The 23,239-nt window shown below is 41.5% G+C and overlaps 2 protein-coding genes across 2 annotated transcripts; one reads left to right on the forward strand and one right to left on the reverse strand.

Annotated features, from left to right (window-relative positions):
* Positions 1–14,311: 14,311 nt before the first annotated feature.
* Positions 14,312–15,227, reverse strand: LOC149402607 (uncharacterized). The gene has a single exon (XM_089609795.1). It carries the CDS (start codon positions 15,056–15,058, stop codon positions 14,525–14,527), a length of 534 nt encoding a protein of 177 aa, XP_089465921.1. The 5' UTR covers positions 15,059–15,227; the 3' UTR covers positions 14,312–14,524.
* A 1,545-nt stretch (positions 15,228–16,772) lies between these two features.
* LOC149402608 (uncharacterized) lies at positions 16,773–22,676 on the forward strand. Its single transcript, XM_089608456.1, has 4 exons — positions 16,773–17,653; positions 22,097–22,166; positions 22,408–22,472; positions 22,607–22,676. The coding sequence occupies exons 1-4, from the start codon at positions 16,773–16,775 to the stop codon at positions 22,674–22,676; spliced, it is 1,086 nt and encodes a 361-aa protein (XP_089464582.1).
* The last annotated feature ends 563 nt before the right edge of the window (positions 22,677–23,239 follow it).

Below are 23,239 nucleotides of genomic sequence, written 5' to 3' on the forward strand. Positions count from 1 at the left end.
TTTAAAATTGACTTTGCTAGAATCAAAAGTTACACGAAAATGACAAAGCGTGAAAATGGACGAGTGAACATTTATTGATAATATTGCCGGAGATGCTCCGCATTCCACGGGTGCGTGAACACGAGTCCCTCCATGTTCTCGAGCTCGTACGTGCCATTGTGGATGGCTCGGCGCACACGGTACGGGCCTTCCCAGGTGGGGCCTAGAACTCCCGCGCCTTGCACCTTGGTGTTTTGGAACACCCTTCGAAGGACGAGGCTTCCGTCGGCGAACTTCCGCAGCTTTATCTTCGAGTTGTAGTACTTCTCGACCTTCCTCTTCTGCGCGGCAAGCCGGGTAAGTGCGTCCGCCCTCCTTTCGTCTATGAGGTCTAGCTCGAGCCTGATCGCGTCATCGTTGGCGGCTTCGTCGTACTCCTCAATGCGCAAGGTTGGCAGCTTGATCTCGACGGGTACCACAGCCTCGACGCCGAACGCGAGAGCGAAAGGGGTTTCGCCGGTCGCGTTTCGGGCGGTGGTGCGGTATGCCCATAAGACCATGGGGAGCTCGTCAGCCCAAGCCCCCTTTCTTGCCTCCAGCTTCTTCTTCAAGTTCTCCTTGATCGTCTTATTCACCGCCTCGACCTGACCGTTGGCTTGGGGATGGCGGGGAGAGGAGAAAGTCTTGCTAATGCCAAGCTGTTCGCACGTTTCTCGGAGGCGCGCATTGTCGAATTGCTTTCCGTTGTCGGTTACAATTGACGCAGGGATCCCGAAGCGGCAGATAATGTTTCTCCAAATGAAGCTTGTCGTGTTCGCCTCGGTGATCTTTGCTAGCGGTTCAGCCTCTACCCACTTCGTGAAGTAATCGATAGCCACGATCGCGTGCTTGTATTGTCTCGGGGCCGTAGGTAGCTCGCCGATGAGGTCGATTCCCCACTTCGCGAAAGGTCGTGGCACGATAATCGGACACAAAGGGGCCGGTGCTTGGCGCGGAATGTGGGCGAACCTTTGGCACTTGTCACATTTCTTGGCCCACTCGTGGGAGTCCTTTTTCAAGGTTGGCCAGAAATATCCAAGTCTTAGCAACTTCAATGCCAAAGATTGCCCGGCGGCGTGGTTACCGCACACCCCCTCGTGCACCTCGTGGAGTGCTTTTCTCGCCTCCACCTCGGTCAGGCAACGGAGAAGGGGCATGGAGTAGCCTCTCTTGAACAAACTGTCCTCCCTCATTGTGTACTTCGGGGCTAGGCTTCTCAGCTTTCTAGCTTCTTCTTTATCCTCGGGGACGGCTCCTCGTTTAAGGAATTCCACGAGCGGGGTCATCCATGAGGGAGGCGGAGGCTCGTCAATGACCCCCACGTCGCTTCTCGAGACGTAGGGTCGGGTCAACACTTCGATTGGGACGCTGCCCTCGCCTTCCTCGTCTATCCCGGACGCGAGGCGAGCTAGGGCGTCGGCGTCGACGTTCGCCTCTCGAGGGACCTGGACGATCTCGAACCACGACAGGGCCTCCAAGTTCTTTTGGGCCTTGGACAAGTAGGCGATCATGTGTGGCTCCTTTGCGGCGTAGTCGCCCTTAACCTGATTCACGATCAATTGCGAGTCGCAATGGATGCGTAGGTTTTGGGCGCCCAACTTGTTCGCTAGCTCCAAGCCAACAATCAGAGCCTCGTACTCTGCCTCGTTGTTGGAAGCCTTGAACTCGAACCGCAAGGCGTACCTCAACTTTTCCCTATCGGGATTTGTGAGCACAACGCCGGCGCCAGCCCCCCGGGCGTTTGACGCGCCATCCACGTGTAAATCCCAAACCGGCCCTATCGGGTCGTTGGTTCTCTTCCTTGACGACTCGCTATGGTCGTCCTCCTTGTCTTCCACGGTCTTACTCCCTTCGTCGCCCTCATTGGTTGGGGGCGCGCTTGTGAACTCGGCGATGAAGTCGGCGAGGGCCTGACCCTTAATGGCGGTTCTCGGTTGGAACTCGACCCCGTATTCGCCCAGCTCTTGGGACCATATCGCCATTCGAGAAGAGGTCCCCTTTTGAAGGGCCTTCTCGATGGGATGCCCCGAGCGGACCACGATGGGGTGCGCCTGGAAGTAGGGCCGGAGCTTCCTCGCGCTCATGACGAGGGCGAGGGACAGTCTCTCGATCTCGGGGTATCGGGTTTCGGCGTCGAGGAGCGCCTTGCTAACGTAGTAGACTGGCCATTGCACCTTGTCTTCTTCGCGTATGAGGACCGCGCTCACGGCCCTATCGGAAACCGCGAGGTAGAGGTACAGGGTTTCGCCGTTCTTTGGCTTCGCGAGGAACGGGGGGGAGGTGAAATAGGCTTTCATATCGCGGAATGCTTCCTCGCACTCCTCCGTCCACACGAACCCGTCGGTCTTCTTCAGTGCCTTGAAGAACGGTTGGCACCTATCAGTGGCTTTGGAAACGAATCGCGTCAGGGCGGCGATCCTTCCCGTCAAGCTTTGAACTTCTTTGACCTTTTGTGGCGACCTCATCTCTAAGATCGCCCTAATTTTCTCAGGATTGGCCTCGATCCCGCGGCGGCTCACCATGTAGCCCAGAAACTTTCCAGACTCGACCCCGAAAGCGCACTTGTTGGGGTTAAGCTTCATCTTGTAACGCCGCAGAATCGTGAACATTTCCCTAAGGTCTCGGACGTGGTCGCGGGCTTTGAGGCTTTTGACAAGCATGTCATCCACGTAGACCTCCATAGTTTTGTCAATTTGATTGGCGAACATGCGGTTCACCAACCTTTGATACGTCGCTCCCGCGTTTTTGAGGCCAAAGGGCATGACCTTGTAACAGTAGAGTCCGCGGTTCGTAACAAAGGTGGTTTTAATTTGATCCGGCTCGTGCATGCGGATCTGGTTGTAGCCTGAGTAGGCGTCCATGAAGCTTAGCAGTTCGTGGCCCGCAGTGGCGTCCACGAGCTGCTCGATCCTCGGGAGAGGGAAGCTGTCTTTCGGGCAGGCTTTGTTGAGATCTTTGTAGTCGATACAGATCCGCCACTTCCCGTTTGGCTTCTTGACCATTACCACATTGGACACCCACTTGGGATGCTCCGCCTCCCTGATGAAGTTGGCGGCGAGAAGTTTGTCAACTTCTTCACCAATGGCTTGGTACCTCTCCCCACTGAACGCCCGTCGCGGCTGAACGCGCTCGGCCACTCTCTTGTCGTCGTTGAGACGATGAACCATGATCTCGGGGTCAATCCCCGGCATGTCGGCGTGTGTCCACGCAAAGACATCTTTGTGTTCTCGGAGGAAAGCGGCGAGCTCGATTCGGGTCTCAGACGGGAGTTGGGCGCCTATCTTGACTACTTGGTCAGGTTTGGCGTCGTCCAACACGACGGGAACGAGGTCGTCCGGTGTCTCCACCTTCCGACGCTCGACTTCGTCCCTTTGGTCTAGCTCTCCGAAGGTGCCTCCTTCCTCTAACTTGCACGGGAATTTGTCTCCGAGTTGGAAGACGGTGCTCACCACCTTCGCTTTCCCTTTTCCATCCACGCCCTGGATGTAGCACATCCTCGCCATGGATTGGTCTCCCAACATCACGGCGATCCCTTTATCGGTCGGGAACTTCATCATCAGGTGGTACGTGGATGTTATGGCCTTCAACCGATTGAGAGTCGGGCGGCCGACGATGATGTTGTAAGCCGAGGGCTGATCCACCACCAGGAACGACACGATGTGGGTAACCTCGAGCCCCCCCGGCGTACCGAAGGTAACCGGGAGGTCGATAGTTCCCTCCGTCATAACCCTCTCCCCGGAGAAGCCGAAGAGTGGGGTTGAGATCGGGGTCGGTCTTACCCCGGATAGTTTCATCCTGTCCAACGCCGATTTGAAGATTATGTCGGCGGAGCTCCCATTGTCGATCAGGATTCTCCGGACGAGGTTGTTGGCGACCGGGGCGGAGACGACTATCGCGTCGTTGTGTGGATGGAGAACTCGCGTTGCTTCCTGTCCGGTGAAGAACATGGACTCGAAGGGGGCCGGAGGAGGGACCTCGTACGTATGGTTGATGTAGTGCGCTATTTTCCCTTGGGAAACTTCGCGCACGTACTTCTTCCTTTGTGTAGCCGAATCCCCGAACTCCGGGCCACCCAAGATTGCACCCACGACGTGAAGTTGCGAGCTCTCCGGCTCTTCGTTTGTCGCGCGGTCTGTGACAGTCACCGTCGCCGGACCTTTCTTCCCTTGCCGCGGGCGACCTCCGTGCGCCGCGGCCGTCCCGATAGTTCTCAGGACATACTCTTTCAGCTTCCCATCTTGAATCAGGGCCTCAATCTGACGCTTAAGTTGATAGCATTCGGATGTCAGGTGCCCGTGATCTTGATGGTAATCACAGTACTTGCTTTGATCCCTCTTGGCGGGATCCTTCGTGAGCGGGGTCGGGCTCCCCAACTTGTCACGGTGCAGAGCTAGGATTTGCTCCGGCGGAGTGTTCAGAGGAGTGAATGGCGAGAACCTCCGGAAGCTGTCGACATGCGATGGCTTCGGCCCGGGGAGGGAACGGCCGTTAGGGGCCTGGCTTCCCTTATTCCTCCTCTTTCGGGGGTCGGGACGATCTTCATCTCGATCGTCGCGGCGGCGACTCCCTTGTCCTCCTGCCTTTCGGCCATCTCGGCCATCGAGATAGTCCTCGACTCCCATGTATGTGCGGGCTCTTGTCATCAGCTCCGCCATGTCACGCGGGACTTGGCCAACAATAGACTTGAGGAAGTCGCTCGTGCGCACTCCCTCGGTGATCGCCGTGATGGCGTCCCTGTCGTCGAACCCTTCGACCTTGTGAGACTCCTCGGTGAAGCGAGCGAGGTATTGTCTCAGCGTCTCGTCTCTTCCTTGTCGGATAGAGAGGAGGTGGGTCTTCGGCTTCTTTTGCGCCACGAGGGTGGCGAATCGGGCGAGGAAAGCCTCTCGCAAGGCCCGGAAAGACGGGATGCTTCCCGGTCTCAAGCTTCGGAACCACTCAAACCCCGAGCCTGTGAGGGTCAGGCTGAAGGCTTGGCAGAGGGTGGCGTCCGCCTGCCCCTGCATAGCCATCCACGTCTCATAGTGTTGGACGTGGAAGTGGGGGTCCGTACGTCCATCGTAGGGAGGAATGGACGGTAGCTTGAAGTTCCCCACGCATGGTTGCGCGAGGATTTGTGCGGCGAAGGGAGAGTATGATTCCTCGATCCCTCCGTACGGCCTTTGCCTCCCCGACTCCCTCATTTCGATGATTTGATTCTGGAGGCTTTGAATCATCGTGACCATGTCGAGCCCGTTAGCGGGGCCGATTGTCGGGGCCACGGGAGTCACCGGTTGGCGTTCGTTGGACGCTTGGTCCACGACATTGGCCTGTGGTCGGCCGAGAGTTGCGGCGGGGAGCGCGTCCCTTCGAGAGTTTAGCCTTTGGCGGAGATCCTCCCCTCGGGAGTTTCTCTGCGCCGTCAAGCGCTCTCTAAGGTCCGCACTCGGTGCGGGGCGAGGTGAGGTCGCTCTTGGTCGGGCCGTCCGGCGGGCGCTTCGGCTGTCGGCCCCATCATCTACCAGGGTCGCTCTCTCCTCGGCGAGGGGCCGTGTCCGGCCACCTCTTGAAACCGAGGGGGCGAGTCCCCGGGAATGTGACCGTGCCTGCTGCCGCGCTATGTGCGACGGTCCGGCCAAAGCGTCGTTGGGCCTCTCGGGCCGTGAAGGGGCGAGGCTAGGCGTTGCCTCGTTGGTCCTTGACTCCCCCACATATTCGGAGTCAGAGTAGTCTTTGGCGGACCTATCCTCAACGTCATAGCCGAGGAGGTCGGCTATGAGCGAACCGTCGACGCCGGGGCGGTCAAGGAGCTCCGCAAGCCGCCGGGCCGTGTCCTCTCGGAGCGCGGCCTCGGGGTCAACCATCGGGTCTTGGGGCTGGCTCTCGCTATCGCGAGGTTGCCCTTCAAGACGATGTGCGAGGTGCCGAAGACCATACCTCGAGCCCGTCGCTCGGGTACCCGCGGAGGTAGTGGGAATATGACTCATCTCTCGAGAGTCGTGAGAACAAAAGGGAGAAGACTGGTAGAGGGAATGCGTCGTCAAGGTCGAGAGAGCCCCTCCTTCTAGCGCCAAAATGTTGTCGCAGTTTTTCGGACAACGATTTAGGAACCGGAAATGGTTAGACCCAAGGCCGGACCAAGTGGTCTCACTCCGGCTCGAGCGTGTCGGACTTGATATCTCAAGTCGTCCCTTAGCTGTCTGTAATGTCTATCTCGTCCAAGCACCTGAAACACAAGCGAAGAGGTGTGAACTACAAAGGGGAAACAGAGGGGTTGCCTCTGTTTACCTCTCCGACGCTCAACATTAGTAGGATTGAGGTGGTTGATAGAGGTTTAGTGTTTAGGGGTCGAGAGTTGAGAGAAACGAGCGAGTTGTGAGTTCGGCAGCGTTTCAGTACTCAAATTTCGGATTACCTGGGTCGAGGGAGAGACCCTCTTATTTATAGGCGGCCAAGAGGTGTTTGAGGAACCCCTTGGCCGAGGGCCGGTCTTGGAAGGATGGCCTTGGGGCGCCGGCCGAGGAGCGCCGGCCTTGGAGCGCCGGCCGAGGAGGGCCGGCCTTGGAGCGCCGGCCGAGGAGGGCCGGCCTTGGAGCGCCGGCCGAGGAGGGCCGGCCTTGGAGCGCCGGCCGAGGAGGGCCGGCCTTGGAGCGCCGGCCGAGGGGGCCGGTCCTGGAGCGCCGGCCGAGGAGGCCGGTCCTGGAGCGCCGGCCGAGGAGGGCCGGCCTTGGAGCACCGGCCGAGGAGGGCCGGTCCTGGAGCGCCGGCCGAGGAGGGCCGGCCTTGGAGCGCCGGCCGAGGAGGGCCGGCCTTGGAGCGCCGGCCGAGGAGGGCCGGCCTTGGAGCGCCGGCCGAGGAGGGCCGGCCTTGGAGCGCCGGCCGAGGAGGGCCGGCCTTGGAACACCGGCCGAGGAGGGCCGGCCATGGAGCGCCGGCCACGGCGAGTGCCGGCCCCGGACGAGCGCCGGGCTTAGGACGGCCGCCAGCGTGGCCGTCGTCGATCTACCGGACCGAGACGGACCGGTAACAATTTGTATGAACAAACTCTTCATGGTTTGCTTATTACAATATATTCACAATCTAAGGATAAAATGACTATTGATCTTAGTACGATTGTTAGGAGAATCTATGATGTCTGGTTTGAGACATTGAGAGATAGAGACTCTATAGTTCTTCTAGGTATTTTCCGAAGGTACTAAATTGACTAGTGCACTTCTGGAGACAGAATAAGAACAAACCATTTAATCTCTTATGTCTGGAAGTCACTATGTATGAATTGCATCATGCTTACCTCAATCTTGAAATGAGACATGTCATTTCATAGCTAACGTATTCTCATTTGAGAAAGTCAGAGTTCGGATTCACTATGTGATTCTTAACACGACCTATTAGTGAAGTACTAAGTTATGAAGATGTCATGAGTAACTTTGTGAAGATGTCATAGATATGGAATTCATGTACAAGATTGCTGAAATGCAATGTATATCACCTCATGCTTTGTTCCTTGGAATGTGAATAAATGAACTGGCTAGTATCCAAATTGAGTCATGACTCTTTTGGATGAATCAATTGACTTGTTAGCTCCTCGTCAATACATTGCTTCTAACTTATTCACAAGCGACAAGGGAGTTGAGGAAAAAATAGCTAGAAGGGTAAAATGGTAATTTTGTAAATCCCGACTAGCTGATGATATTCATGAAGGGTAAACATAGATAATATTCAGTGGATCCACTCATTAAAATTAAGTTGAATTCTTGAGTAGAAAATAAATTCATTTGAACCGAGAGATTCTCAGTGTCAGCTCTTTAGTGGAGTCAGTTAACATTAAGCTAAACTTGGAAAAGGCTTGTGAACTTTTGAGTCCAAGTATTTTAGCTCAAGCCTTGTTCATTTGGATCCATGATGTCACTATCACAAATCATATCAAGTAGGAATAGATAAACTAGAAGCTAAGTCAAAACAAGAACGAGATAAGTTTTACGAAAATTGTCTAAAGGGTATTTTTTTTCTTTTTGGACATAGGATGAAATGAATGTCAATAAATTTTTTGACATTGTCATATGATGACTTAAACCACTCGGCCAAGTTAAGGAATTTGGGCCTTAAGGATTAATTTCATTTCATAGAATTTTACTTGAAAATTCTTAATGGGCCTTTTCTTATGTTTTCATTAACAAATGAAGAAACATCTAGAAGTTCCTTCTAGAAGAGGTGGCCGTCCAACCCAAGAGAAAAAGGGAGTTTATTTTGTGCATTAATATATGAAGATACTTGCCAAAAGAAAAAAAAGAAACAAATTTCCTCTATAAGGAAGAAAATGGGGCGGCCAACTATAGGCAAGAGAGAAGCAAGATAAAAGAGGAAACAAATCCAAGGACTTGCTTGGCATGTCTTGGCGGTGTGACTCAATAGGGTAAAGGGCAAATTTTTCTCATGAATATGTGATATTCTATAGAAGAGGAAACTAAATTATTGAATTTAATCCCTCCCCTATAGATGGAGGCGCCTCATTCTCATTGTTTATTCATTCCAAAGTTTTAGAGATTGAGAGCCTCTCTCTTTAGACTTGGCCGCCCCCTTCCCTTTCTCTCTATAGTTTTCTTTCGTTTTTGTTTTGGCACCTAGGTCCACAGTTGACCTAGTGTTTTAGCTCTTCGATTCTTAGACTTATTCTTGAGTCGTCGTGTTTAAAAATGCCCACACACTAATTCCTTTCATTCTCGAGTGATTCTTGTGGTAGAAACTTTCGTGGTTGGTCGAGTTCCCGAGGAAAGAAGAAAGACGAGCTGAGTGAGGAGACGAACGTTTCAACCTTCCTAAGGCTTCTCAACGCTCAAGCTTCACAAAGGTTAGCAAATATATAATGCTCTTTAATAGTTTTAATTTATATGTACTTGCTCTTTGTCTAGGTTAGTAAAATCATTTTTCTCGTTTAAAAGAAAATTTTTAAATTCCGCCGCTTGCTCGAAGCGTTAAATCTTTTCTTAACCCTAGATCAATTCCAGCAATTGGTATCAGAGCTATGGTCAAAGATATGCATGTACATGTAATTAAAACTATGAGCTTGAAAATCGTTTTCGAAAGATTACTAATTTTTTGACAAGTTAGAATTGTTTTCTTAGATTTTTTTTAATTTATTGCTCTTGCCTTTAAATTAAAAATTATGTTGATTTTGTATGACTTTGGGATGTTATTAAAAAACATTAGAAGCAGTTCTAAAAGTTTTTAATTTTTATAATGAAAAACGTGTATTTAAAGTTTGACAAAATTTCGAGTAATTTTGTGACTAGTTATATTGTCTTGCTAGTTTCGTTTATTTACTCGTTTCGTTTTATGATTATTATTATTTTTCTTTTATACTAGGATGAATACGGCTTCAATGACCACTATGCATGGTATATGATAGTTATTACCATGTTAATAAAACACATATAAAAGCTTTAACAGCTTCCTAAAACGTTCCGTTACACTCGATTATTTTTCGCACTCAAAGTCCGAACTTTAATTATTTCAGTTTTCTTCGACCTCGAGAAAAACCAGTAGTAAAAGTGGCATAACGCTCTGTTAATAATTCGAAATTTAATTATTCTTGAATCAAATTAAAGTCAAAAGGACATCGGAGCTGCCCGTTTTGGCGATTTTACTCCGAGGTGCGCGGCTGCTTCGAAAGTCCAGTTTTTTAGAATTCCGGATTTTCAACCCCATTACCATGAGTTATAGAACTCTAATGAGAAAATTTCCTTGAGAAATTTTTTTTTTATAAGATAATAAACATAATGTGAAAGATTAAAATGTTTTGATTTTTGAAAGTTTAATTGAAATTGAATTTTTACAAAACTAGTTTGAATTTTGAAAAACCGTTTTCGCTTTCAAACTTGAAAATATTTTGTCATCCAAATCAAATAAATTTTCAAAATGTTTTCAAAACTATGTCTATGTCACATATGTTAAAAATCTATATGCTGTTGAAAATTTAAGTGGGAGGTCTCCTCGTAGACAAGCGGAAAATAAAAGATGTGTAATCTCAAACTTTCTAGTGTTCGAGTGAGTTGAAGCTCACACTTCCCTCATGCACTTTCACGAATAGAAAATAGGAAAATGTCCGAGTATGTACCTTGTGCCTTTATGCACTAACACTGCTCTTCCTTAAACATGAAGAACTAGGATTCCTTTCTAGAAGTCCACTCTATCGCTCTATAACTAGGAAATTTGTTTCCGAACTTATAAGAGACGATGTGCCAACTCCGAAAACTACGTTGGAGGGTTATACTTGTTGTTTGTAACCCACGATCCCTAACACTAATGAAAGAAGCAATTAACGTGAGACTAAGAGTCACTCTTGTGGCCGTCTCTTCAATGAGAGTACTCTATGGCATTTTTGCTTCGATCATTACTCAATGAGCTACGTCCGAGAGTGATACGATGAAGACAAGGCCTCCTCTTAGGGGATTGTTTTTTCAAAGTTGACCTTTTGAACTAAGTGGTTGGTTGCACACTTAGACTCAATCCCTAGTAATCCTCCCTTGAGGCTCTGCGAAAGGATGTGAGTGATCAAACCAATTTAAAAGTTGTCTAGCCAAAATTGGTGTATTGACATCTTGGCAAAGCATTAATGATGTGTCATTTACTTATAAAAGTAGATTTTTTGCGGCCTTCTCTTGAGGGAGTAGACTATCATTTTGTTTGTAACACCTTTGGATTTTATCAAATGTTAAAAACTTAAATCCTAAACCAAAGACTAATCATAAACTTATTTCAATTCTTATAGGAAAAATTTCTCTCAATCCTCTCTCAACCATTCTTTCCTCAAATAAACTCGAATGCGAGAATTACGTCGACTGGAAACGTAACCTCGACATAGTCCTTACTGTCGACAAGCACAAACGGGTACTTGTTGGAATTGATCTAGGGTTTAAGAAAAAGTTTAACGCTTCGTTAAGCGGCGGAATTTTAAAAATTTTATTTTTCAAGTAAAACAGTTTTTACTAACCTAGACAAAGTGCAAGCACATGTAAATAAAACTAATATGAGCATAATAAAGTTACTAACCTCTTTAGAAGCTTGAACGTTGATGAGCCTTCGGAAGGTTGAAAACGTTCGTCTCCCTCACAGCACGTCTCTCTTTCTTTCCTCGGCAACTCGAGCAACCACGAAAGTTTCATTCACTAAATCACTCGAAATAAAAGGAATTAGTGTGTGGGCACTTTTAAACACTACGACTTAAGAATGAGTCTTGAAGTCGCAGAGCTAAACTCTAGGTCAAATGAGGACCTAGGTGCCAAAACAATAAAATGAAATTGACTAGAGAGAGAGAGAGAGGATCGGCCAAGCTAGAGAGAGAAGCTCTGAAATCTCTAGAACTTGGGATGAATGAAATGTGTGGAATGAGGCTCCTATTTATAGGAGAGGTCTCACCTTCAATAAGGTAGTTTCCTCTTCTATAGAATATCACATATTCATGAGCCAATTTCCCTTTTTTCCTCTTGAGATACTCGGCCAACATAGGCTTTCTAGAAGCCTTGATTTGTTTCCTATTTTGTTCCATTCTCTAGTTGGCCGATTTCCCTAATGCATCCATATGCAAATTTGTTTCCTCTTTTTCTTTTGGCAAGTATCTTGATACATTTATGCACAAAATAATCTCTCTTTTCTCTTGGGTGGTGGGCGCCCAACATGTCTCTAGAAGGAGCTTCTAGAAGCTTCTTCATTTGTTCATGACAACATGAGAAAGGCCCATTAAGAATTTTCAATAAAATTCTTATGAAATGAAATTAATCAACAAGGCCCAATTAATCTAATTTGACCGAGTGACATTAAGTCATCAAATGACCTTGTCAAAAAATTTATTGACATTCATTTCATGCTATGTCTCAAAAGACAAAAATACCCTTTTGACAATTTTCGTTCTTGTTTTGACTTAGCTTCCAGTTTAACTATTCCTACTCGATGTGATTCGTGACAGTGACCTCATGGATCCAAATGAACAAAGCTTGAGCTAAATACTTGGATTCAAAAGTTCACAAACCTTTTCCAAGTTTAGCTTAATGTCAACTGACTCCACTAAAGAGTTGACACTGAAAATCTCTCGGTTCAAATGAATTTATTTTCTACTCAAGAATTCAACCTAATTGTAACGAGTGGATCCACATAATATTAATACTCAAGAATTTAACCTAATTGTAATGAGTAGATCCATTGAATATTATCTATGTTTAGCCTTCATGAATATCATCAGCTAGTCGGGATTTACAAAATTACCATTTTACCCTTCTTGCTGTTATTTCCTCAAGTCCTTTGTCGCTTGTGAATAAGTTAGAAACAATGTCTTGACAAGGAGCTAACAAGTCACATTGTTTCATCCAAAAGAGTCAAGACTCAATTTGGATATTGGCTAGTTCATTTATTCACATTCCAAGGAACAAAGCATGAAGTGATATACATTGCATTTCATCAATCTTGTACATGAATTCCATATCTATGAGAACTTCACAAAGTTACTCATGAAATCTTCACAACTTAGTACTTCACCAATAGGTCCTGTTCAGAATCACATAGTGAGTCCGAACTCTGACTTTCTCAAATGAGAATACGCAAGCTGTGAAATGGCATGTCTCATTTCAAGATTAAGGTAAGCATGATGCAATTCATACGTAGTGACTTCGAGACATAAGGGGTTAAATGGTTTGTTCTTATCTTGTCTCTAGAAGTGCACTTGTCAATTCAGTACCTTCGGAAGATACCTAGAAGAACTATAAAGTCTCCAACTCTCAATGCTCCATAACCAGACATCATAGATTCTCCTAACAATCGTACTGAGGTCAATAGTCCTTTGACCTTTAGATTGCGAATATATCATTTTAAGCAAACTACGAAGAGTTTGTTCATGCAAATCTACATTTGTCTCTTTGTAAGTTGTTAAGTTTGTTTGTGGACTAAAGACTAATGTTTTATCATAAAGCTTCAAACAGACAAGTAAGAATGAATGAACGTTTCAACTTTTCATTAAATGAATAACCAATTACAAGCAAGAGTCTTTGTGAGACTTTATTACATCAAATTTACAAAATAAAGACTATAACTCTTCTTGTGGGCACCATTGACAACACAGCCTCCCGCAAGCGACCCCTTCACAAGATCTTGCCGACCAATGGCGAGGCCTTGAAGGCCAAGGGCAAGACCTCCCAAAAAGAGCTCATAAATTCCCTTGGAGCTTATGCGAGCCACGAACTCAGGTCAAAATGCACTATAAATATGGAGCCACTCCTCTACAAAAAAGCGAATCATTTACAACATAGGAGAACCCATATTTCAAACACAAATTGCTAAACCCTTCCGCTCTAATATCATGCTTTTTCATTGTTGTTTAACATTACACTTATACTAATGTTGAGCGTCGGAGAGCACAACGAGGGAAAATCCTCGGCGTCCCTCTAAGTTCACTGTTTATTTCTTCCACATGACATAAATCGACGAATTCTCGCCTATAAGGTCGGTGGTCTCGAAGTTTTGACAACACTATTTTACGTAGATGTAAATAATAAATTTCAAACGATTTAACCGACTTATCCCAACTCGACAGCCATGAAGAAAGAAAAAAAAATATTGATTAGATGACACTCTTCGAACAGTGAACAGTAAGAGTTTTCAAATGTTTCATGGTAACTTCTTGTTTTTTTTTTTTAATAAAAAATTGTAATTTGTTGTTATATTATTTGCATGTGTTGGATTCTACTAAGGTTGGTGTTATAAACAGTAAAATTTTATTTTCATTTATAATATATATACACACACACATATATATACATATATATATATATATATACATATATATATATATATATATATATATATATATATATATAATCCGTAAATGGTTATCTTCGTTCGTTGAACATTTCATCTTCCATCTCTGGTTATTATATCTATTGAAAATAATGAGCAACTTGGTATGTAGTGGTAATTTTCATATATGCTAATGATTTGGTCTTTGAATATTTAATTTCCATTATTTTCTATTATGTGCAACTATTCAGATGTATGGATCATTTTCTATTTGGATGATACTGATCCAGTACACTAATTGTACCAACGATCATCCATATGCGGCGAGAAGAAATAATAATAATAATAATAATAATAATAATAATAATAATAATAATAATAATAATAATAATATAATGACACTTTGATGCCAAAAGAAAAAAAGAATTCTGACAAATTAGAATATAAAATGAGCTCATAATCTTCCACGCAAATTATAACACCTGTCAAGAATTATCTCCCTAGAAATATAAACACGGAGAAATGAGTTCCAAATACAAAAGTATATAATATTCTCAAATATCATATTAATCAAATATAACAATACAGATACAAAAACTGATCAATATCGCCTTGATCATCATCGTCATCAGTAACTTAAGTAAACAAAAAGAAAGATAGGAAAAAAAAAAGCACATAAAACAAAGCCTAACAATGTTTATTTTAATAACACATATAATTATAATTATATGAAAAATACAACAGCTCAATGGAGCAAGCCATCGTCGGCCGCGTCTCCGGCGAGTGCTCGCCGGAGACTGCCGGCCTCGTCACGGAGACGGGCGTTCTCGAGGAGGACGAGGTCGTGGCGCTCGGAGACAGAGCCGAGGCGCTCAACCAAGGCGTTGTTGTGGGCCCGGAGTCTGACGACCTGGGCCCACAGCTCGTCGAGGTGCCTCTGCTTCCTCATGCGGGACCGCCTCGCGGATTCCCTGTTCGATATCATTCTCCGCCGCCGCCGATCGTCGATCACCGTTCTCATCTCCTCTTGCTGATCTTGGCTTTGCTCCTCCTCCGAAGCGCTGCTGCACACGGGGTGGGACGAGGCCAGTAGGTTGTTGTCGTTTAAGTAGCTGTTCATGTCGTTTATGGCTGGGAACGACTGGTCGGTTTTGTCGGTAGTCTTGTAGGCGTTGATCGTCTGAGGAAGAGAGTTTGGGTTGAGGAGGAATGAGATTGGGTTTTCCGGTTGGTAGTTCAGGTGGTTGTAGTAAAACCCAGCTAGCTCACCTGGAATCATTATTATTTTTTTTATGTGTTTGCTTCTTGGGAATTTTTTTTTTTTTTTTTTTTTTTTTTGGGAGGAGAGTGGAGTGTAGTGGAATGGTGTGGCTTTGATGATCTAGTGGGTGGGTGTTTATATAGGAAAGGGAAAATTGGGTAAGATTGGTTAAATTATTATCTTTTTTTTTTCTCTAATCCTCCACCACCTTTTCTCCTTGTAACTTATTCACTTTTTATATTGTTAATATATTTATTGTGTAATATTTAACATGAATATAAAAGTACATATTGATTTAAACCATATAAATTTGGTATCAGCGTATAAGAGACAAAAATAGTAACTTAACATTAAGAGTAGTTTTTTTCTTAAAGGAAAGAAAACCCTGGGATTTATATGATTTTAACTATGATTTATATTGAACTACATCAAATACATATATTTTTTCCAAAATATAACAAAATAATATTTTTAGCATAAAATTGTTACATAATTGAATAATTTTCAGATTGACTTACGAGATTAAAAATAAATCTTATAATTTACTTGAAAAAAAAAAGGTGTGGATCCGAGTGGGGTTTCATGGAGCGAACAAAGTTGTGGCCAGTTATATTCAGGGGAGGATTATATATATATATATATATATATATATATATATATATATATATATATATATATATATATAAAAATATATATGTATATATATATATGTACATATATATATGTATATCGTGTGTATTTGTTACATCGGCAGAATGTAATGGCAATTATTGGATCGACACACGCGAATATGCGTGTCGCATTTGTCGGGTCATATATGTATCTTTACGATTATGATACGAATTTATTTGATTTCATGTGTCTATATATATATATATACACCATATTTTCGCATATATACAAAAATATGGTTGTGTGTTCGTGCGCTCAAACATCAAGTTCTTACTCCACAATCCTTAAAATAATTATTGGTAAATAATTATATGATATCTAAAATAAGAATATATTTAATTTTATTGAATGCATGGGACGATAATTTACAGCTGAAATACTCTAAAGACCAGTTGTGATTTATTTTGTTTAACTGCGCTTCCTGACCGGATAAGTAAATTGTGAAGCAATCGTTTCTTTCTTTATTCGGTGGACGCTCTAATTTACTAGTCTTTTTAAACTTTAGAATTATGAAATAATCAACGTTTCGGTAATATTTCATAATTAGTCAATCTTTGATATAAGATATAATTATCTTTAATTTTTCCCTTAATTCTTTGTCAAAAATAAATTAAATGAAAATAATTTATCTATACCTAAATACTCTCTCTCTCTCTCTCTCTCTCTCTCTCTCTCTCTCTCTCTCTCTCTCTCTCTCTCTTGTTACATTTTTAACCATAACAGAGGCTAAAAAAACAGCATCTCGCAATTAATAGTTGGTAATAACTGTTAATAAGTTTCTACCAGAAACCTATCAACAGTTATTACTGACTATTAGTTAAAGCAGAAACTTATTAACAATTATTAACAGCGCTTTTTATGTTTTTGACTTTGTCCATGGCTAAAAAAATGTGACGAGAGAGAGAGAGAGTGAACGTGAAAATAAAGAGAGAGATAATTGAGATCCTAATAATTAGGGATTTTGAATAATAATTTAGATTTTATTAATTTCGAAAATAAATTATATTAACTAATCAATCTGAGTAAAAATGGTATAAACAATGTGTCACATCGTCGCGGAATGGGTCACGATGACCTCTGCAGAGTCTGTGGTCAGGAATCAGAAACGGTGGCGCACTTGTTCTTCAGATGCCCGCCAGCGAAGATTCTTTGGAGAGTTGAGGGGATGGGCAAGTCTTGGAGCTGGCTGAGCCACTCATCGGGTCTGGAGATCCTGGAGGCTATTCTGGAAACGAACCAGGAAGTTCAGGAGAGAGGAGGCTTAAGGGACGAGTTTGCTATCCGAGCCTGGGTTTTAATGGAGGAGCTGTGGTCAAACCGGAACCGTCTCGTTTTCGATGATAAAAGGATTGATTTGCAGAGGACAATCATCAGAGTCCGACTGAGTATTGGAGAACACCTTCAGTGTCGTGATGGGGTGGTTCCTCGAGAGCATCCGAAGCCAGCTGATGGTACCGATTTAAAGAAGATATTCACAGCTAATATGTTGATTATTTCCGCCGACGCGGCTTTCAGGGATGGTAAGGCCGCGGCTGGGGTGGCGGCGAGGGATAATGAGGGCAGGGTGGCATGGATGTGGAGAGGACAATTTCCAGCCGCGTCAGCAGAGGAAGCAGAACTCATGGCGGTGCTTCTTGCTCTGAGGTTAGCGATTTTCAGAAATCTAAAGGAAGTGTTAGTGGTCAATGATTGCAAAACTGTTATGGACTGCCTCGGCGAGGTTCAGGCAAGCCCAGCGTGGAGCATTTTGGCTTTGTATCAGGAGGTTATGAGTATTCGAGATCGTTTTATTTATGTCGAGTTTGGCTGGATTCCTAGAGTCCGTAACAATCTGTCGCATGGTATATGTCAATGGGCCATGGATGATAGAGGTTCTGGTTTTTTTAAGATTGGGGAAGCTCCGCCCCTTGTGCGGAGTAGTGTGAACAAAGATATTTCCTGGTTTAATGAAGTGTTTGGTTCCCCATCCTCAACTCCTCTTCCCTTCTAGGAACGAGAGTGAGGACGAAGGGGGCTGTTTATTAAAAAAAAAAAAAGACTATAAATAAAAAAAATCTGAATTAAATTTTTAGGTTTGAATATGTTTAGTACAAAACTCTTATTTTGTTTATTTATTTATTTTTTAAATTGATTGCTGAGATATGTAAAATAATTTGTACTTATCTTTTACTTCCAACTTTCTGGTGGCCAGTAAGCAAAAAGAGAGGAGGGAAAAAAATAAAGAAAAAAGAAAGTTAATGACAAATAATATTGAGCGGCTTCAGAGGAAAGAAATATGGTTTTACAGAGTACGCTAAAGACGAAAAACTATAAGCCTATATATGGACTCTACATCGCTGCTTTTACGTGTTTTGACCATCTTAACTTACTTTTCTCTACAATTTCTGTTGCCTTTATCATTTTAAATAAAATTATTGATGTTACTTTTCTCGACTTGCACGAAGTCAGTTATTGACAAGTGAGGGCTTTAGCCCCCTAGAATAATTTATTTTTTGTCAATGAAATAAAAGTTCATTTTAATATTGTAAAGCTCAAAAAAAAAAAAGTTTGGTTTTGTTGGAGCTTATTATATGGATTATTTACTAATACACGTACTAATTCAGGGTACAATATCCGCAAAATTTAGTATTCTTCAACGTGTGAGCTATTACATGTTTTTCGTGTGTATTTGTCCAAAAGAAGACGAATAAAAGAATGGTTAATACAAACATAAGTTATTAATATAGTTTACTTATTTCCCTTTAATTCCATATTATTATATACAATTAATCGTTATGTTTTTTTTTCGTATAGAGAACTAAAATTGTTAGCAAATCTGCAATATTATAAATCTGTATTTGGCTAATCCATTTCATTTCACATTTCTCTCTTAATTTAATTTTTATCTGAAGGAAAAACGAGAAAAGTTCCATCATAATGTGGGGTCATCTTGTCATTATATATAACGTGTAACGTTTTAGAAGGAGAGGGAGACAGAAAGAAATGCAATAATACAATATGATGAACTCTATAAGGAAAATATAGCGAAGTCGAAGAATATTGTTTTTACGTCAAAACCTGAGGAAATATCTCTTTTGAAATTATATTTTAATGATAATGACCGAACAAAGCCAATTTCTGAAGCCGAAATGGGTGCAAAGCTTTCACAAACTCTCTATTCTTGACAGCCAATAAAGTCTCGTTGTTGATGACGCAACGAAAGCCAGTTTAAAAGGTCAATAATTATTAAATCAATGTATTGGGTACTACTAGTAATGACAATGCCTTCTTAAATAACCACAAAATTTTGGTGACTCACTAACCACTTCGCAGTTCATGCTTTAGACTAGTGGCTCCCACCAGAATTTGAAATAAATGTCTATCAATGTCCTTAGAGTTTAATTTTCTTTTGCTCTGAGTCCTTAGATTTTAATTAACATTTATTTATCAGCTTACTCCTAGTACCAATATCTCTAGAGTTGTTAATTTTATTTATTTATTTATATTTAGTTCCATTTATAGACTACCACATACCACACTGTTAAGAACATCACGTTCGCTTGGCCTTCTTATCATGTTTTCCCATTGTCTTGGGTCATATTTTGCTTATAGGGTTTTTGTCAAGTATCGAAGGCAAGATTTCTTCAAACGAACAATGAAAGAAAGAAAAAAAAGGAGAAAATAAAAAAGAGAGAGAGGAAAGTGTGATATCACTTGTCTTATGAGAACGATATGTGAAGACCTTTTCTTGGTGTGTGTTAGTGGTCTTCCTTTGAATTAATCAATTTATTTTAATGGAATGAACGATCAATGTGATGATTAAAGTACACCATGCACAGAAGCAATAATATTATCCTCAAAGTTTCATTTCATTATACGTGAAACAACTGTTCACTTCTAATTAATCGGATGAGCTTTGTGGTGATCATGAGGTTGAAGCAATAATAAAATACCAATATCCAGTACTCTTGACTCATTGGGAGAGAACTCAGACGGTGAGACAATATCCTCAAATTTTATAGTTGATCAAAAGTCACAACTTTAGGTAATATAGCAACATCGATTTCATATATATATATATATATATATATATATATATATATATATATATTTCAGTATTAGTGCTTTGAATTATATAACTTGACCAATTATACCATTACCATGAACCGTAATTTATTATTTGTATGAACTCTCTCTTTCTCTATCATATATATATGTAACCACCTTATCAAATTTAACTTAAACTAGCTTATCAAAATTATGTATGTTACATCTGATCTAAGTGGCAGTCTATAATTCAGGGGTATATATGAGCACTAAATATTTTCTAATAGATTGTACAAAAGGTAGCCAATTTTAAAATTAAAATATTTTTCATCGTGATGAGGTCATCCACTATATACTCGCAATTCGTCGAGAGGAAAAGATACAAAAAAAAATTAAAAAAATAATGATAGCGGATTATATAAAAAAAATAAAAAAAATAAAAAAAAATAGAAGAAGAAAGTGTTGGCAAATCTCAGAGGCTTCAACTTACAAACGCAAACACATTTTTATCAATATTCAATATATATTCATGGATCACTTAAATATTCTATATATATCCCGTATAACTACTTTATGTACGTTCTCGTCTTCTATATATGTCTAATTTGCAAAAAAAAAAAAAAAAAAAAAAAAAATAATAATAATAATAATAATAATAATATGTGGTTTAGGTTACTCTCCACTATTAAACTCTATTTGGCTTCTAAATAATACTAAAGCAAACTGGATAAGCGTGAGGGCTACTTTCGTAGAGAAGAGTACCATCAGTGGAAGTATATATTTTGTTTCTCAGTGACAACTTTTTGGACAACCCTAATTCTTTTCTTAATTATTTGCTTTGATTATTCCCGTTATATATGCTCCAGATGTTGAGTTCAAAACTGTTCAGCTTCGATACGTCAAACATATATATGTATTATACGCTTGTGTGTGGATGTCAATGTCATGTAAAGTAAATTTCAAGTTGTATATCCTTTTAAATCAACTACGTATATATTAATTATAAAATGAAGCAATAACGACGTGATCAAATAACAAGAAGCATACAGACTAAATATATATATATACATAATTAAAAAACTATATACTATATTTTTGGTAAGGTATAATTCAACATCTGCAAATGTTAGGAATTCTTTTTTCAAGAAGTGACTAAGAACTAATAAGAATTCACAAGGTCCTAGTTACTCTTATTGTCATTGTTCGTTCTGAGATATAGAATGATACTCGATCACACGCAAAATTTGCCTAATACAGGGGTCAAGTGTTGTTTACAAACCCTCACACATCATAACTGTCGACAATCATGGGAATCCTCAATCATTAATACAATTATGCCACGAACCCCAACTTGGAGCTAGGGCTTAACCTCTTTGATCGAACCAGATTCTCGAGACTTGCCAGTCGTCAAAGATACAAACTCAACAATGGACTTGCCTCGATTATTTGTCTAAACACATTATTCTGGTTAATTTCATCAGTGAGTTATAGGATCATCCTCCTTTGTGTTCGCAATATTGGACAACGATATATGTTGACACTAAAATTTATTGTTACATGTTCAATTATTTTATAAAATTGTTAGTTAATAAAATTAGTAATTACTTTACATGTATAGTTTGTTAGATGTTGAAATTGGGTTTGTTACTTTGAAATAAGATGTTGAAATGTGAAATGATTTGAGTTTGTTCGATGAAAGTTTAGTTTAATATTTTTAATGAAATTTGTTAATAGCTTGTAATTTAGATTTGTAATTAAATTTGGAAGTAAATTAGTAAAATAGTTAATTTGTTTGTATGTTATAAATTAGTTTAGTTAGTTTGGAAGTTTAGTTTAATAAGTTTGCTTATGGTAACATTGGTTTATTAATATGTAAGTTATTTTAGATTATGTGAATATGATAGTTTGTGTTCAATTAGATTATGTTAATATGTTAGATGGTTGAATTCAAATTAATTAGTTTTTAGTTACATGGTTGAATTGAAATTTATGAGTTAATTGATAGATGATAGAAATTGATAATTAGTAATGAAATTTTTAATAGTTAAATGATTGTGACCGAGCCACGGAGGCTTAGTTTAAGATTTAGTTTATTAATAGCATAGTCTTAGTTGGTTTTTATATGTTTTGGTATTAAATTGCAGATATTGGTTTATTAATATTAAAGGGGAAACTTTGTTGTAAAGTTTTCAGAATATTAGTTTTCAATAGTTTGATTTTTATATAATACACTATTACAGTCTTTGATCTCAATATCCATGATCGGACTTCAAATATAATGTCCTTTATCTCTTGTTTTACTAAGTATAATGTCTTCTCTATCTCTCATTGTCCCTCTTGTTTTCCCCTATCTTTCAGCGAAATGCCAAATCCAAGTAGGGATTGGATTACTGAAAACGATCGATTGAGCTTGCAGTATAGAACAGTGGTAAACGAGTTTATCCGCCTTGCAAGCAAACGATCGAACGAAAATGACCAATATAAGTGTCCTTGCAAGTCTTGCAACAATGCGAGATGACAAAAAATCCAGGTCGTAAGATTTCACGTCATGAACAAGGGATTTACCTCAAAACTACACTAAATGGTATCATCACGGCGAGCGCTATGTCCTTAACCAAGAAGAAGATGACACAAAACAACTGAAACTGAACTTGTTACTGATGTTGAAGGCGATGAAGAAGGCGTCGATGAGGAAGATGAGGCACATGTCACTTTTGAGGGAGAAGATTTCGATGTCGGTATAGAAGATGATACTAACATTATATCAAGTGATGACGATGAATGAGTAATACCAACATTATTACTATTTTTAATTGTTTATTTTGATCAAACGAATAACCTTTTACGTATATTATTTTCATCTTATAGGATGTCGATCGCCATTGGAATAGGTGGAGGTGAAGATCCCCCACAGACCGAGTCAGCCGTCCCCATGTAGACTTAGGTGTCGCCGTCGATACTACAGCCTCAGACTACACTGCCACCAGCTACAAGGGTTGATAGAGAGCGTCCTAGTGGCATCGGCACAATAGAAGGTAGCAATGGAAAAGTGGACCAGCCCCAATGGAAAAGTGGTTTCAAGCGCGGAAGAAGTAGTTTTATATTTATTGTTAGCATATAAAACGTTAGTTTAATGTTATTTTACAAAACATCTAGAATGTAAAATATTTTCTATTATGTTTTATAAGAATTCTAATTTGAATTTTTATTCTGATTAATAATATCTTCTTTTTTATTCAGTAAATATTAATTAATTTTTTTAAAATATAAATATATCATTAGATGCGACTTGTCACATCCAATGCCCTGCACGCCAAAATGCGGGAAAGACTATTGTATGCGACAAGTCACATCCAAAAAGTTTCCACGTTTTGGAGGGAACAACATTGGATATGACAAGTTGCATCCAATAGTCTAATATCTCGTCAAAGTGAATATTGCGTAATAGCTACGGATGTGATACTGGATGCGAAAACATCCAAATGGCATGGACTGTTGGAT

This window comes from Urtica dioica, chromosome 3, assembly GCF_054948205.1.
Source record: "Urtica dioica subsp. dioica isolate 48M chromosome 3, U.dioica_male_clone48M_v1_H2, whole genome shotgun sequence".
Classification (NCBI taxonomy): Eukaryota; Viridiplantae; Streptophyta; class Magnoliopsida; order Rosales; family Urticaceae; genus Urtica; species Urtica dioica.